Source organism: Pseudorasbora parva, chromosome 25 (assembly GCF_024679245.1).
Source record: "Pseudorasbora parva isolate DD20220531a chromosome 25, ASM2467924v1, whole genome shotgun sequence".
Taxonomy (NCBI): Eukaryota; Metazoa; Chordata; class Actinopteri; order Cypriniformes; family Gobionidae; genus Pseudorasbora; species Pseudorasbora parva.
The window spans coordinates 18,466,719-18,485,259 of NC_090196.1; the positions used below are offsets into that span (position 1 = coordinate 18,466,719).

Sequence of the window (18,541 nt, forward strand, 5' to 3'; positions counted from 1 at the left end):
TTAGACACCATATTGCCCATGTTTACTCTATTTTGCCAATGAGAATAGTTCAAAACAAAGTCACAGCAACACACATTCTGAACGAATCAGTTGAATCAATGATTCAGTGACTAAGATCGATTGAGATAGTCAAATGATTCGTTCCTGAATGATTCAGTTGTTTGAATCGGTTGAATCTCAATGACTCACTCATTAACAGTGACTTGCTGCCTACTGGCAGTTTTAAAGTATCTTTTCATGTTTTAAATAATTTAAAATATTATTATTACATCAAAACATTATTTATGCATAACTGCAGGCTATTTGTCACCTCTAAGCTTTAATTAAATAGTCTGTGTAAATGCCACTTCTGTGTTAGAAAATGCTCATAAAAGAAAAAAATTAATGTAAATGTTTTGGAAAAGATGATTTCTGTCACTTCTGTGAACGGACCACCACACAGAATATGAAGAATATAAAAAACTTCAGGAGTCAGCTGATCACTAGCACCAAGATATCAGCACAATAACACGCTCAGCAAAATATCATCTAATTATCATTATCGAGAAAATCCCAGAAAATATCGAGATATAATTTTTTGTCAGTATTGCACACCCCTAGTTAAAAGTATTAGGGTGAATTCAGGGGCAAAAAGTGTCCCGATCACCCTGAATTCACCCCTATGTAAAAGCTGGATGCTATATGCTAAAATTATTATGTGGAGTAGATTAATTTTGAGAGATTGAATAAGCGAGTGTGATTACCTGCTTCTGATACAACATTCATTCTTCAGGTCAATCTCATATTCATAATACGCTATCATAGTACCCTTTCAATGGTTATGGGAGTTCCCATGACAACACTGGTCAATTACAATGTGTTGTTGAAAGTTAAAATACTGTTCTTGTTTCAGTCTGTTTCTATATAAAAGTTTGCTACTGACTCGCACCTAAAGAGTCTCTCTTGCTGCTAATGGCGTTAATGTAACCTTCACTGCAGTCAACATCATCACTAACACACAGACTATTTCTTAATACCAAATTCTGTTATTAAATACTACTATTAATTATTTAAAATTATTATTTATTTAACAATAATCTGGGGTGCACATACGTTTTTCAGTCTGGAGATACGGTTTGGTGCTCACACTGCACATACAGTAGTGTGACCCATTAAATATAGCCTATGAAAAATAGCATTATTGCACTATTTAGTTTTTTTAAATAATAAACAAAATGATAAATAAAGCGTGATTAATACTATTACATTTTAGAATAAAAAAATGAGTATTAAATTAAAATAGATATTTTATAGCACACTTAAAAATACAGTGCAATTTTTTTTACTTTATTTTTATATGAATTGTCAACATTTTCAAACCTAAAATTAGCTATTTTCTTTGGACACGACCAAAGAATGCCAGTTATATCTACCCAAAACAAATCATATCTCATGTTTAACTATTATAGAGATATCAGAGCCGGTAGCAATTTCTAGAAGAACTGGCCGAGGGAAACAGTGTTCTTGGCGGGGACACATTTTTAAATAGGCACTATTTTTATAAATAAACTGCATATTTGATGTTTGAACATCACATATTACCTATAAAACTCTTAACACTACATTCTGTGACACAATAACAGTAGTATTTGTAAAAGTATAGTTGGTTCAATCCTCCTCTGTTGACGTTTGCTGTGAGAAATGCTGCAAAAAGTGATTCAAATGGTGAAACAGTTGCTGTGGTGAAACCGATAGAATACCGCATGGCTAGAAAGACCTCTTAGCCAATCAGATTTGAGGACCAGAATTACCCGTTGTATAAATATACTTCAAAATAATACTAATATAAATGTGTACACTTACTTACAGAAAATAAGGTTAACTAAATAGCCTTTCGTACCTCTGTCTTTTTTTGTAGCCCAGTCCATCTACCTCAAGTCTCAGCTCAAATCACTCGGGCTCACACAATGTGAACAGCTCTGCACCCTCCAGCAACAGAGGTGAGTGAATTCGATAGACTATAAGCAATACGGCACTCGAAAGCAAGCAGTACTTACCATGCCTCGCAACATAATTGGCATCATTTTGCAGCATTGCCTCATTTCCTCTGTTATTTTGTATCCTTTCAACGCGCGCACTACGTGTCTTTATTCCTCTTCATTAGCTTCTCCGCTGCCGTCTGACAAGCACAAGCACTCCAGAGAGAACGCCTGCCTGTCTCCGCGGGACAGACTCTGCAGCGGCATTTTCCCCAGCCCGCTGGACCACACACAGGTCGGTGCAGTTGTACGCGCACTGTTTAAAGACACGTTTAACAATCACAAGCCAAACACAATAATCATGTATTGTGGGACTTCTTATATATAATAAAATTATATATAATTTTTTTTAATTTTTTAATTCAGGGAAATGTCCACTATAATACTTACATATCATGTGTGGATGCTATATATATCTACCCCTCAAAATGTTAGGGTTATTAAGGTTTTTTGTATGCTTTTGAAAGAATGATGAATATAAAGTTCAAAACAACTGCACTTATTTGAAGTAGAAACATTATACATGTCTTCACGGTCACTTTAGATCAGTTTAATACATCCTTGTTGAATAACAGTATTTGAAAAAAAATGCATTAACTTTTTAACGGTAGTACTGTATCTATTTTTTGAAACATTATATTATGTATTACTTTTTATATTTATTTTTTACTATTACTTATATTTTATATTACTTTTATAATTATGTATTATCACACATTACTTTTTCTGTTCACATTACATCAGTAGAAAAGAAAATAAGAACAAAGTAATTTAATTAAATATTGGAAATATTAATTAATAATTACTATATGCATTATATAATGCAAAATTATTATAAATGTATATTGTATTATCATATTATTATATATAATTTATTTAAAATATATAATTTTGTCAATTATAAGTGTAAGTATTTTATAAATTATAAGTAATATGTATACTGTATATTTAATAGTATTAAAAAAGTATGTTTTGAAAATAGTAATTAATAATGACTATATGCATTATATACTGTAAAAATAAAGATATATATTATATTATGTCATATTATTAAAGTATTATATATACAAGTATTTAAAAAATAATAAGAATCAATAAATTCTTAAATGTATTCAATTTTAAAAATTCTTGTGCTCTGACGAATCTTTAACATTTATTTTTAAAGTCCATTTTTCTTTCATTTTGTCTTTAAAAGTCTAGCTCACAGCGTTCAGTAAACGTCCAGAGAGAAAGTCAGTATAGAATAAGGTGTAGCGGATTCACTGTGATTTATGTGTTTTATATCTTTTGCAGAGGATGATTCCGTTCCAAATACCAGTGGATTCCTCATTACCACGGTGTGAAGCCAATCTCCCCACACCTGAGACAGGTATTGAAGCTTTCTGCTGTGAGATATAATACACTTGTTACACTTGAATCGTTATGTACAGCTCAATGACACGTCCTTTTGTTCCTGTGTGTGTGTTGAATAGGATCTCTGTGCAAGAACGTAAGGTCACTGTCTCCCATGCCAACTGCCCGCTCCCCTCAGAAGGTGATTCCTTTATGCTTAATTCACTCTATGATGAGGAGGCATGATGCTGGAAAAATGGCGTTGCGATATTTACTTTTTCTGTGATATTCTGTATATTGCGATATAAAGGAACATTCACCAGATGACTTGAATATCTATATTTGGAATAGTGCTGTCAAATCTAAATCGCAATTTAATCACATCCAAAATAAAAGTTCATGTTGACATAATATACGTGTGTGTATTGTGTATAATTATTATGTATATATAAATACACACTCATTCATGTAGATATTTAAGAGGTCTTTGAATGTAAATACTGTATTTATATTTCTATAATTTACATTATATATAAATATAAATACTCATATATAAATATAACACATGTTTCTTAAATATATACATGCATGTGTTTGTATTTATATATTCATAATAGTTATACACAGTACACACACATAGTATATTATGTCAACATGAACTTTTATCTTGGGTGCGATTAATCGCGGTTAATCGATTTGACAGCACTAGTTTGGAAAGAATTAATCATAATTTAAAAATAATTTAAAAAGCTAGAAAACTTTTTTTCTTTTCTTTTTTTTTGTGAACCATACTTTTAGGGCTGGGCGATTTTTTTTTTTTTTTTTTTTTTTTTTTTTTTTTTTTTTTTTGTATTTGGGTGTTCAAACTTGTTTACTCTTTACAAGAACTAACTCCAGTTCTCAAAGGCACATTCCCACTGTTTTTGTCATTTAGTATAAAACAATAATAATAGTGATTTTTTTTATATTGTGATTATTATTAAATAATATATTAAACTAAATAAGAAATATATTGCAATATTGTAACTGTTGTACTGTAAAATAAGGAATCGAGTATTTCATAAAAATATTTAATTTTATAGTAAAACTGTACTGCTGGAATTACACCAAAAGATCAGTCATACCACGCTTTAGAGTGCATTAGTGCCAGTCCCCTTTTTTATTTTTATTTTATTTATTCATTTTTCAAGTCACAAGTCTTCGGTAAAGATTTAAAAGCCAATGGCGTAATCTAATTTCATGGGGAAAGGCAGAGCTAAAGAGCTATTTTGTCGCGTGTTACTTTTTCTGACTGTGATTTTTCTGTACACCTGGAATTCTGCTGTTAAACACAATTATTTTAAAGATAAGCTGAAATAATGCGGGTTGACGGCTTCAGAAGAAGCTAAAACTATGGATTATTTAAAGGTTATCATTTAAAATCACATTTATTTTCCAGGAGAAAATGAATGGAGCTTTTAAATGAATGTGTGCCACATGACAAGCTTGACATGGAAATAATACATTCTAAAATAACGATTGCTATTAAAAAACTCACACAATGGGCTATTAGTATATTTTAAACTTAGGTGTGAAAGGGTTAATGTATTTTCTGCTTGATTTTGCACTGCAGTCAATGGTGCCGCCCCTCACACCCTCCCCGACCGATGGCTTGCCAATGGGGAGCCTGGCATCTCACTCCCCTGCCCGCTCTGGCAGCTACAGCAGCGGTATCTCGTCCCTCAGCCGCTGCAGCGTCTCTGAAACGTGTGGGATCGACCTCCAGCCACCTGACCCTCCTCTGCCCCCTGCCGTTCCCATGGACATGCCTATTCGACGGGGCAGCAAGACTCCTCCACCCTACAGCGTCTACGAGCGGAACAATCCCCGGCGAGCGACGCCACTGCCTCACAGTCTATCGGTGCCGCCCAGTACTGACAACCCCAGCCTGAACGCAAAACCCCAACTGAACCGCACACAGCGAATTAATTCAGAACCCCGCCACCGGCCCACCCCCAGGAAGGTCTCTCAGCTATAGTCTGTCTGCGGTAACCGGACACAAGGACTAAGTTGCTTTTTTTGCAGTTTGCTGTAAAATTACTGTAGGTTATGTAACATAATTGGGAATGTTTTCAAATGCAAGGAGGTGCATTTATGTGAAGGATTGGGAGTGGCATATTCATAAATAAATCTTTCGAATCTATTAAATAAGAGTGTCAATGGATAAATAAGACCTAAATCAAGAAATGGCTGATAAAACAAAGTTAATAACTATATGAAAGTCCAATGCGAAAATTTGATTTAAAAGTATTTATTTGACACATTTCATGCTTTATTTAAACTATTTATAAATAAAGAAAATTACATATTATCTTTTAAATAAGTGTCCATAAATAAATGTTAATGTGTCAATGCAAAATTTTATTTATATATATATATATATATATATATATATATATATATATATATATATATATATATATATATATATATATATATATATTACCTAAATAGATCCATTGGACTTCTATGTATTCAATGACACATTCACATTTTTTTTATTTATGGACATTTTTCCTAAAGATCTATTTATTATATCTCACTCTTAGTCCTCCAAACATTTAGTTTTTTAATTTAGCGGTTTGTATATTCTATAGTCGATATGAAAGTAAACCGGAATGCGCCCATGATGAATGTTTTCCTTTCTTTTGTTCATTGATATTCAGTAGATCATCTTAATTTCATTTTACAGCTGCATATTTAGTGACTATTTTGTGGACGTCTGAAGTGCAGCTCAGAAACGCTCTTCACCGATGAACTGAACTGGACACAGTCCGTCTGATATGCAGTTACAGCTGGAAATGATGGAAAAGCCATGAAGAGATTATGTACGCTTTGAAATGGCATGTAATTTACAGCAAAATCTGAAGATCTGGCAGGTCCATATCCCATTTAGAGTGCTCTGAAACATATTGCTAGCAAGGTATTTTTGATAGAAGTACAAAATCAGTGTTGTACAGCTTTTCTTTCCACAGTACGGCAGTCTTTTTTTGGTCTCACACGACCCGAGGCGTGCAGCTAGACCTGCATCCCGTTTGAACCGCTTTGTACTTTCCGGAATGGCTAAAGGTGCTACATATTTCTTAGTGTTTTTTTTCTTTCTAATGTAGCCTCGTATCTACCGAAACTGCCTGACCGTTTAAATGTGCCATGTGATGAAATTGTGTGGTCTCCGAGTTTTGTGCCAAAGATGCAAACAGTATTAACTTCTTTGTCAGTGAGAGTAGTTAGGAAAGCTTAACTGAAGTTAGCGTGACTGCTAGTGCTCAACAATGTGCTTCTTAAACCGTGTGCAGAGGCGTAGATCAAGACTGCATGGGGCATGAGCAGTACAAAGCAATATAACCATTGTAGTTTGCAGAGAGTGATAGAAACAAACATCATCTTGTTCTGAGGTGACTTTTCCCAGCAGGCCGATCCCAAATCGGGTCGTGCTGCCCCAGTCACTTTCGAACGATATTGGCTAGATCAAATCTGTTCTCCTTTAAATGTTAAATCCGACGCTTTTAACTCTTCACGTCGAGGTCAGAAGTTCAATTTGGACTCTTATTTGGACTTTAGGTCATAGATGATAAACACAAAGTTTAGGAAATGCTGTGTGGAATTAATTTTCTTTTCTATTGGTTTTCCTTTTATATAGTTTTAAAAAAAATCACATCATATTTTCATAAAACATTCTTTAAATCATTAAAAGAAATAATTTTATGTGTAATTTTTATCATGGAAAAGGGATTCAAAACATCAAACTTTCATGTTGCTAATAAAGCCAGCAAATGTTAAATGAAACGGCTGGTTTTTAGACATTTAAGAAGTCGCATTTCAAAGAAAAGAGAGAAGTTGCCACATTTTGATGTAAAATTGATGGCAACAAACAGCTTTTTCACTGCCAGCTTGAGATCCCACAATTCTTTGAATAAATAATGGATAATTTGATGCATTTAGTTGTGGAAATACAACTTTAAAAAGCAAAAATGTCCCCTGTTATTTTCTTGCATTCTTGTAGATAAATACAAAGTGCTGTATTTTTGGGCAACCTTAAACATTTGAAGCGTGAAGAATCAAACTAACGTCGAAGACAAAATTCTTACAGATGGGCACCGATTCGTTTGCTCCCTATTTTATTAACGGCTTTGCAGCCATGTTCTCATATTTCCATGCTACGAGAGTTGCTCATTTCAGGCAATCATGTTTTGTAATTTAGATGGATTGCCAACGGTCAAGTCGTAGGACTTCAACTCTAGTTGCGCTCGTATTTCTCCTCTCCTTTCACTCTCCTTTTTATGGATTATACTCTTTCTGTTCAATTTTTTGAACTTGTAAAGTTGTACTTTATATCATACAATGGGATGAAAGTATTCCATATAGCCTGTGTTACAGATTTTGTACAAAAAGTGTTTATATAAAAATGTAACCAGTTCATAGCTTTGAATGTTGCAACTAAAGTTTTTATTTGTAAATGTTGAATATTAACCATCAAACAAATAAAGGTTGATTGATGTAAAGTGTGAGTTATTATGCATTATTGCTTCTCTTGAGATAGAGACAGCTTAGATGTTTAGGTAATTTCAACTTAAATTATATTAAACTGACTTAATGAGTTGAATCTTGTATAACATATTTGATATAAAAAGTTGAAAATGGTTTATTTTGATGTGAGAGGAGAAATCAAGAACCACAGATTTAAACAATAGGACTGGTGAGCTATATAACAATGATTAGTTTTCTGTCGATAAATGTATCCAAACAGTTGTTCACAAAATAAAACCAGAAATTGAGGGTAATGTGGGTATGATGTCAATGATAGGTGACACACAAACATGGTACGTATTTGGGATAATGTATACAATTCATCAAAGTATGACATTGTTCTAGTGGTTTTTGGATATTTTGATCCAAAAAGCTCACATATCGTGCCTTTAATGTAATATAAACATGTTGTCATAACTTGTTATAATTTCAGTTTAACATTTTAATTTATTATGGTTAACTATGTTGGTAAATATTTACAAAATATTTTCTGCATATGTTGGCCTAGCTACATTAAAAATAATTTTGTTTCTGAAATATCACCATGATACTATCCCTGCGTCTCAATCAGCTCCCTAGTTCACTAGTCAGGGCACTGATCAGGACATAAGTCGATGGGCTGACTCCCTGATCAGTGCCCTGACTAGTGAACTAGGGAGCTGATTGAGACGCACCCTATGTCTTGTGGACATGTACAGTAGTATGGTGTATCTTGTACATTTTCTTGTACAAGCTGGTAATCATTTGGCATCATAAATTAGACGCCATATTTAGGCTACGACTGAAAACGAGGCTGTGAAGATATTTATAATCTGTAGCTACAATGGACTGTAATGTTTTTCACTTTACTGATATAGCCTAATTGTTGTATAACTTTTCAAATAAATCTCTAGTAACAACAACAACAGCAAATCTGAGAAAAATACATTGTGGAAATGACACGTGACGTAACCTTTGTCTACCTCATATCCTTGTTTTCTTATACTAAAATGAAACATGAACGTGATAATTTATAGTACTTTTTATGACGGCTTTTCCTCATTATATGTATGTTACTTGTATTCATACTTTTCTTGTCAGCGCACGCTAATAATATGAGTATAAAGGGAGGGCTTTAGGACCCGGGAAGCAGCGAGCGTGCAGCGTGGTGTCGTATTGGACGGAGCGACGTACAGCACATACATAAAGACATTAGGTGAGTGTGTTGACACACTTCTGAAACCATTGATACTCGGCATTCAGACATTACCGGCGTTAAAGGGTTTATGCTTTACTTTAGCTTATGTTTTTAATTGTATCCATCCATTATAAAGTTCGCCCGTTGTTTGCTCTTGTTTATAGTAACGTTAGTAGCAGCGTGTCCTGTCAATCCAGCGTGGTCGCCATACACGCTAAACTACAAGTGGGTTTACTCCTATGGTTTACTCGTATAGTACGTGTTTTTAACTTAGTTGAAACGTTACACAACAAAATGAAACAAGAGGAATGTAAGATAAAACGACGACATGTGCTAATGTTGCAATGTTGTTTGAAATCTGTAAGAGCTCACAGGCTGTGTCTCAAATTATTTTAACTTTGAATAGCTAACTGAACTACAATAAATGTACAGTATACTAACACAGAATACTATATCCCACAATGCAGTGCATTTGAATCGACTTGACCTTCCATTTTCCTGAATCCCACATTTAATCAAAATAGATGTAAGATAATACATTTTAATGCAAAATTGTGAAAGAATAGTTTTTGTATTCAGAATGATAACTGGAAGCCACTTGCTAAATAAACACGCATGCTTTGTAAAAAGGTCATATGAAGGTAATGCAGTATAAGTAAATATAGTTTATTTAAATAATTGTACTTCGTGTAGTGTTTATATACTTATTATTTTTAAGTAATAGACAGTATGCAGTGTATACTGTTCAGTAAGCATTATGCTATTAATCCATCCTAATTGATTAAACATTTAAAGCATGAAATTAAGTTCTGATAGTCCATTGTGTTTTGACCATTGACGTATATCCGTGTTTGATTTCACAAATAAGAAAAGCTGGTTACTTTGAGATGTTCCTATGGGTTTTTTGATTTATGAGAGAAATAAAACCTTTGGTAAACATAAGTTGATGTACAATGTAAATTACACATATTACACCCATAGTGAAAACATGAATTTTAAAGCAGTTATGTTAATTTTTGAAAATGTACATTTCAATCTAGCAACTAGATCTAGATAACATTTGGGGTGTAAGTGGGTGTAATTAACAAAAGAATATTGTCACGTTATGTTTAGAAAAGGCTTTATTATACTCATAAATAAAATAAATACCTCATAGGAAAAAGTCAAAGGAAAAATAGTGATGCACCACACTATTAGGAATTGATTGGGTGGTTGGTTTGCTATCGGTCGATCTCTTGTGAGTGACAGATTGATCCCACCCTCACGCCAGTAAACACTTCATCAGAGAAAAGAAGAGATGACACTGCAAGATTAAAGATCAAAAGTGCACATGCATTTTAATAAATAATGACGTGCACAGATAAATCATTTATAATACATTCTCTGCAATATTCCGTAAAAAAAAAATGAAATTTAGATTTCATGGTGACTTTTATACAGAGGCCTATGATACCCAAATGTTAATTGTACTAATAATGTTTAATCTTTAGGTAGGCAGTTTATGATGTTTTTTTTTTAGACATAGCCGCTTGTTTTCTGCTCACCACCAGTCAAGAGTAAAAATCAGACACACACACACACGTTTGTTTTTGTGACATGTGGGGACCTTCCATATAGGCGTAATGGTTTTTATACTGTAAAAAACTTATTTTCTATCCCCTTACACTGCCCCTACCCCTAAACATACCCATCACAGGAAACATTCTGCATTTTTACTTTCTAAAAAAAACGTATCCTGTATGATTTATAAGCATTTGGAAAAGTGGGGACACGGCCAATGTCCTCATATTTCACCCTATCCTTGTAATACCTATGTCATACCCATGTCATTATACACATTTGTGTCCTCATATTTCACAAAAACTTGCCCCCCCACACACATAAAATATATTGCCAACACGTGAATATGCTGATATAAAAAGAGGTCATTCTCCCATATGAATGCCTGATTTAGTTTCTAGGTTAATTAATTAACAAAATTGCCCCGTATAGCTGCCCTAATGAATAAGATTATTTTGAATTTCTAATCAGTAACTTGTGAAAACATCCCTTCATATAGGCTTTGCAGTATAAAATGGTTAAATATATAAACTACATATTTCAATTCATAAACTATTCAAAGGTAAAGAATTTTTTTTTAGAAAAATATGGGTAACCAAACAGTTGATTACCCATATTCTTTTAAATATCTTCTTTTGTGTTGTTCAACAGAAGAAATTCATACATGTTTAGAAAAACTTGAGTGCATGTGAATCTCTTTAACTAGGCTCCATATAAATTTCTTTACTAAATGGAAAATTTTAATTATATATGTTTTTAAAATAATATACAAAAATTGTAATATATATATATATATATATATATATATATATATATATATATATATATATATATATATATAAATATAAATAATATTAATTATTTTTATTTCAGCATAATAAAATAAAAATAATTGAAAACCAGTCAACATTTCACTTCTAGTACATTTATTTATATACGCAAGATTTATTTTTGCCAATTTTTGCCTTTATTATAATAGGATAGTATAGAGGGGACAGGATATGAGATGGGAAAGGGAGAGGGGGGCGGGATCGGTCTGCGAGACGGGACTCGACCTCTGGTCGCCCGAAGCACAACAAAGCTATAGAGTGGTTCAGGTATGACGTAACTTTTTAGGCAAACCGAAAGTTCGCATAACATAGGTTCCTTTGACAAAAAACCCAATAGGATTTTCCCATTCACTGTAAAGAAATAAGTTACCCAGTTGCCTTAATTTTTAGTTCACTGAAATTAAAAATTTAAGTTAATACTATGAAAAAAATTTGGATTATTTGGAAAAATACAAGCTCTGTGATCAACAAAAGTTTATGATACTTACACATTTTGGTAATTTTTAGGCCTAAGTGCAGTCATCAGAAGTAAAAAAAGCTAAAGGTCGCTATAAACTACACCACTGTCTTGTTAACGTCACCATCAATACATTTTCATCAACTCTTTTAGTTTTTATCTCAAAACATTTTCCCAGAAAGGTTGAGTTAGACTAGTTTATAAGAGCACAATTATGAGCATATGAGGCTGTAAAAGCGGACTGAGTTTACCTGTTAAGCGTGATGACGTTTAAAGGTGCAGTATGTAGGATTGACAATATTGGTTGACTAGTGGTTGAAATAGGTACCGCAGTCCAAATTCAAAACATTGGATAAAATTGTTTCCCCCGCCCCCATGTGGGTTGCCAGCTTGAGGACACACAACAGGAGCAAACGCAATTGACAATGAAAGCCTCACTGTTAGTTGATCAGTTGATTTATCCGCATTTTAATATGCTCTCGTTCAGGGATCTCCAATCTCGGTCCTGGAGGGCCACTGTCCTGCAAAGTTTAGCTCCAACCCCAATTAAACACACCTGAACACGCTAATCAGTGTCTTGTTGTAACAGTATTTAGCTGGTTCAGGTGTGTTTATTTGCGGCTGGAGCTAAACTCTGCAGGACAGCGGCCCACCAGGACCGAGATTGGAGATCCCTGCTCTCGTTCATAGAGATTTTTTGATGGATGCTGAGGCTTTTTAAGTTGGGTAGAATCTGCAGTCTCTGACCCAGTTTGCTGAATTCCATGGCAGAAATACGCTGTGTTTTCCACCAACTGGCAACTCGTGGTGTCGAAATACTATTGGCTAAATTGGCAACGTGCAGTTTCGAACAGACAAAACAAGAACAGACATTCCACCAACACGGAACGCACATTTCAAAGTAGAATAACTAAATGTAGCATTGTTTGCTACATATCTGCAAGCATATTGTACTGTTATGCTTTAGTGAAAAACTTACATGTAAGTTAACATGTTTTATGTGAAAAATATACATCGCCTTCAATCTCCTCGACAGCCTCTGTAGTCCCATTTAGCCACTTACTAACAACTACCTTTTATCTTGACACGTAACAGCTTCAAAAAAATCACAAGTGGGGTAATACTGATGTATTTTATGTCATAAAAACTTATTTTAGCCATTTAACCAAAACCCATTCAAAAAACCCTATGACTTTGGGAAGAGGGAACCGAAAGTGCTAAAATGCTAACTCGCTTCTGAGTTTTGGCATACAAAGTAATGTCATACCTGCACCACTGGATATGTCGGCACTCCGCCCACAAGAGTATCGGCACTGATTCTCCCGTTTTAAAAAGTATCACCATAGGATATTGTGAGTCAATTTTTTTGTTTTTGTTTGTCTGCTTGTCTACAGCTGTCTACAGCAAAACATTAATCTCCCCGCTGCTGTGATGCAGACTAATGGTCAAGCATTCCAGCTGAAGCCATACAGGTGCAGATATTGAGATAAGGTAATCAGATTTAGCCTGTCAGCACCGTGTTGTGAAATGCACTGTTTAAGAGGCCCATGCATCAAGGAAACCGAAAATTGCCTTGTCAAGAGTGGAAATCTGTCATTGCAGTTTCAAATTACCCTAAAGCAGCAAGTTCACTAAGCATTTTGCCGACATATTTGATGACTGGTGCAATTAAAATGGTTACGCTCAGGTATGCATAAACAAAGGTACCAGGCTACAGTTTTACATTATGCAGGTGGCATATTTGACAGTATTACTTGCAGGATAAATGGGTTAGAAGTTATAAACGGGAAGCATATGATAAATTGATTCTGCTAGCGTGAGACCACCATGCACTGTTTCGCAGCTGTGTGGAACGGTCATCTAATATTATAGAGGCATTTGCTTTCAACTCTAGAAACACATTTTTAATTGGGTTCGGCTACAAAAAATCCATCTATGTTGTGCACCTGCTGTGCCAACCTTGGTTTCTATCGCTCACGGTTTTATTTCTGTCCATAGCACATGGCAAATGGTGGAAAATGTTCTCAACTCTGAATCTGAAAGGAGCCTTTGATGAAAAATGAACTTGACGCTTTCTTTTGATCACCGCGCACCAGTCCTAGATTCTCCCATCTGCCTGTTTTTAAGAATAAACTATTAGATGCTCCACTTTACGCACCTTTGAGATCCATGTGCCAACCATGTACTCTATATAGAGCCTCGGCCTGGGTATTGCACCATTGCGACGCTCTATGTTTGTAGCCTGAAGTAAAAATATAGGATTGTGGCTCAGTGGAGGGACAAGCAAAAATAAAAAATTAAAAAATATGCTGTCATGTGTTGTGTGGCTTCGGGGTGATTGGCAGTCTCTCACTGTATGTGCTGGTGAGGGATTATTGTTAGAGCAAACCTGACAGCTGGCACTTGGCAGGTCTGCCCAGAACACCATGGATAATTTAGCCGCTCGTTGTCATAATAGTTCATTAGTTGCACTCTTGTGCTAGATGCATCTCTTCATGAACTATGCGAATTAATACTTTACACTACAAGAAGTTGCAGCGCAGGGTAAGACACATCAGAGAATCTGGTACACGAAGATGTGAAATCAAAATGTAACCTGTTTACTTTCTTCAAGGGATAGTTCGCCCAAAAAAGAAAATTATTCAAGTATTCATTACATTTTTCACTCTTTGTTATATGCAGCCCTTTGCTAAAATCATTTAAGTTAATTTTTTTTCTCATTAATATACACATAGCACCCCATATTAACAGAAAACACAGAATTGTTAACATTTTTGCAGATTTATTAAAAAAGAGAACTGAAATATCACATCGTATAAGTATCCTAAGTCAGACCCTTTTCTGTGACACTCGGGTGCTGTCCATTTATTCTGATCATTCTTGAGATGGTTCTACACCTTCATTTGAGTCCTGCTGTGTTTGATTATACTGATTGGACTTGATTAGAAAAGCCACACACCTGTCTATATAAGACCTTACAGCTCACAGTGCATGTCAGAGCAAATGAGAATCATGAGGTCAAAGGAACTGCCTGAAGAGCTCAGAGACTGAATTGTGGCAAGGCACAGATCTGGCCAAGGTTACAAAAACATTTCTGCTGCACTTAAGTTTCCTAAGAGCACATTGGCCTCCATAATACTTAAATGGAAGACGTTTGGGACGACCAGAACCCTTCCTAGAGCTGGCTATCTGGCCAAACTGAGCTATTGGGGAAGAAGAGCCTTGGTGAGAGAAATACAAAAGAACCCAAAGATCACTTTGGCTGAGCTCCAGAGATGCAGTCGGGAGATTGGAGAAAGTTGTAGAAAGTCAACCATCAATGCAGCCTTCCACCAGTCGGGGCTTTATGGCAGAATGGCCCGACGGAAGCCTCTCCTCAGTGCACGACACATGAAAGCCCTCATGGAGTTTGCTAAAAAACACCTAAATGACTCCAAGATGGGGAAAAATAAGATTCTCTGGTCTGATAAGCCCAAGATAGAACTTTTTGGCCTTAATTCGAAGCTGTATGTGTGGAGAAAGCCAGGCACTGCTCATCACCTGCCCAATACAATCCCAAAAATGAAGCATATACATTTACCATCCAACCTGACAGAACTGGAGAGGATCTGCAAGGAGGAATGGCAAAGGATCCTCAAATCCAGGTTTGAAAAACTTGTTGCATCTTTGCCAAAAAGACTCATGGCTGTATTCGACCAAAAAGGGGCTTCTACTAAATACTGAGCAAAGGGTCTGAATACTTACGGTGATATTTCAGTGTTTCTTTTTTAATAAATCTGCAAAAATGTCAACAATTCTGTGTTTTTCTGTCAATATGGGGTGCTGTGTGTACATTAATGAGAAAAAAAAATGAACTAGCAAATGGCGGCAATATGAAAGAGTGAACGTATAATATTCCTGTAATGGAAATCTGAATTTTGAGTGTCACATGATCCTTCAGAAATCATTCTAATTTGATGATGCTCCTGCTCAATAAGCATTTCTTATCAAACAGTTTTTGCTGCTTAATATTTTTGTGGAAACCGTGTATATTTTATATATATATATATATATATATATATATATATATATATATATATATATACAGTCTTGTTCAAAATAATAGCAGTACAATGTGACTAACCAGAATAATCAAGGTTTTTAGTATATTTTTTATTGCTACGTGGCAAACAAGTTACCAGTAGGTTCAGTAGATTGTCAGAAAACAAATGAGACCCAGCATTCATGATATGCACGCTCTTAAGGCTGTGCAATTGGGCAATTAGTTAAAAGGGGTGTGTTCAAAAAAATAGCAGTGTCTACCTTTGACTGTACAAACTCAAAACTATTTTGTACAAACATTTTTTTTTTCTGGGATTTAGCAATCCTGTGAATCACTAAACTAATATTTAGTTGTATGACCACAGTTTTTTAAAACTGCTTGACATCTGTGTGGCATGGAGTCAACCAACTTGTGGCACCTCTCAGCTGTTATTCCACTCCATGATTCTTTAACAACATTCCACAATTCATTCACATTTCTTGGTTTTGCTTCAGAAACAGCATTTTTGATATCACCCCACAAGTTCTCAATTGGATTAAGGTCTGGAGATTGGGCTGGCCACTCCATAACATTAATTTTGTTGGTTTGGAACCAAGACTTTGCCCGTTTACTAGTGTGTTTTGGGTCATTGTCTTGTTGAAACAACCATTTCAAGGGCATGTCCTCTTCAGCATAGGGCAACATGACCTCTTCAAGTATTTTAACATATGCAAACTGATCCATGATCCCTGGTATGCGATAAATAGGCCCAACACCATAGTAGGAGAAACATGCCCATACCATGATGCTTGCACCTCCATGCTTCACTGTCTTCACTGTGTACTGTGGCTTGAATTCAGAGTTTGGGGGTAGTCTCACAAACTGCCTGTGGCCCTTGGACCCAAAAAGAACAATTTTACTCTCATCAGTCCACAAAATGTTCCTCCATTTCTCTTTAGGCCAGTTGATGTGTTCTTTGGCAAATTGTAACCTCTTCTGCACATGCCTTTTTTTTAACAGAGGGACTTTGCGGGGGATTCTTGAAAATAGATTAGCTTCACACAGACGTCTTCTAACTGTCACAGAACTTACAGGTAACTCCAGACTGTCTTTGATCATCCTGGAGGTGATCATAGGCTGAGCCTTTGCCATTCTGGTTATTCTTCTATCCATTTTGATGGTTGTCTTCCGTTTTCTTCCACGTCTCTCTGGTTTTGCTCTCCATTTTAAGGCATTGGAGATCATTTTAACTGAACAGCCTATCATTTTTTGCACCTCTTTATAGGTTTTCCCCTCTCTAATCAACTTTTTAATCAAAGTACGCTGTTCTTCTGAACAATGTCTTGAACGACCCATTTTCCTCAGCTTTCAAATGCATGTTCAACAAGTGTTGGCTTCATCTTTAAATAGGGGCCACCTGATTCACACCTGTTTCTTCACAAAATTGATGACCTCAGTGATTGAATGCCACACTGCTATTTTTTGAACACACCCCTTTCAACTAATTCAACTAATTGCCCAATTGCACAGCCTTAAGAGCGTGCATATCATGAATGCTGGGTCTCATTTGTTTTCTGAGAATCTACTGAACCTACTGGTAACTTGTTTGCCACGTAGCAATAAAAAAATATATGAAAAACCTTGATTATTCTGGTTAGTCACATTGTACTGCTATTATTTTGAACAAGACTGTATATGTATATATATATATATATATATATATATATATATATATACATATATATATATATATATATATATATATATATATATATATATATATATATATATATATATATATATATATATATATATATATATATATATATATATATATTATAAAATATAAATATATATTCAAAGTATAGGGAAATTTACAATTAAAGTCCCAGAACAGATATGATGAATGAAGACTTATAATAAAGAGTTATAATAAATAGAAAATTTTAGCAAAGAATAGTTTGCAGCTTCAATCTCACAAGGAGGTCGTATTGGCCGCTCTGTGTACATACAATTTTCCACCACAATTATATCTTAAATTAGTCATCGCTTCAGGTTGAATGATTCTGATTGGCTAAGAAATAGATTAACATAGAACATTTCCAGACATATCTCCATTGATCACGCAGATGACACCCAGAGTGGATTTAGGTGACGTGACCTTCCAGTTCAAAGAACTGCATTTTTAGGCGCCAATTTGTCTGGAAAAACAAGTCAGTCAATCTCCCTGGATGCCAGTTGTCCACCTCCAATACTAATCTGTAACACAGACTACTAGCGCACATACACAGATACACAGCTTTTTCAAGGTTAGAGTTGGTCCAGCTCTAGCTCTGGCCCCGTATGTATAAAACTTTTCAGAAATGCTCTTAAGAGCAGTCTTAAGCTTTGACTTAAGTGCCAAAAATTCTTTGTAAAAAGTAGGACTTGTCCAAGAGTTAGAGACTTTACAAAGAAGCTAAAAGCAACTTTCAGCAAAGTCTAAGACTGATTCTTAAGTGCTGCAAACTAAAGACTACAATGATGTCAACCCTCTCAACCACTGAATCAGCCAATAGTTAGCTGCAAGTATGCAATGTA

General features: G+C 35.0%; 2 protein-coding genes across 3 annotated transcripts in view; both read left to right on the forward strand.

Moving 5' to 3' along the window:
* The window catches only part of dock4 (dedicator of cytokinesis 4), an 87,271-nt gene extending 81,555 nt beyond the window's left edge, over nt 1–5,716 (forward strand). For both annotated transcript variants that reach the window (XM_067436329.1, XM_067436330.1), the window contains exons 48-52: nt 1,898–1,979; nt 2,144–2,253; nt 3,312–3,387; nt 3,491–3,552; nt 4,963–5,716. In XM_067436329.1, coding sequence (XP_067292430.1) covers nt 1,898–1,979; nt 2,144–2,253; nt 3,312–3,387; nt 3,491–3,552; nt 4,963–5,367 — 735 coding nt within the window. In that variant the 3' untranslated portion in view covers nt 5,368–5,716. The remainder of the gene's footprint in view (nt 1–1,897; nt 1,980–2,143; nt 2,254–3,311; nt 3,388–3,490; nt 3,553–4,962) is intronic.
* Nucleotides 5,717–9,047: 3,331 nt separating this feature from the next.
* immp2l (inner mitochondrial membrane peptidase subunit 2) overlaps nt 9,048–18,541 on the forward strand; it is a 122,835-nt gene continuing 113,341 nt past the window's right edge. Inside the window, exon 1 of the mRNA XM_067436116.1 lies at nt 9,048–9,111. The gene's annotated coding sequence lies outside the window, so the exon portion shown is untranslated. The remainder of the gene's footprint in view (nt 9,112–18,541) is intronic.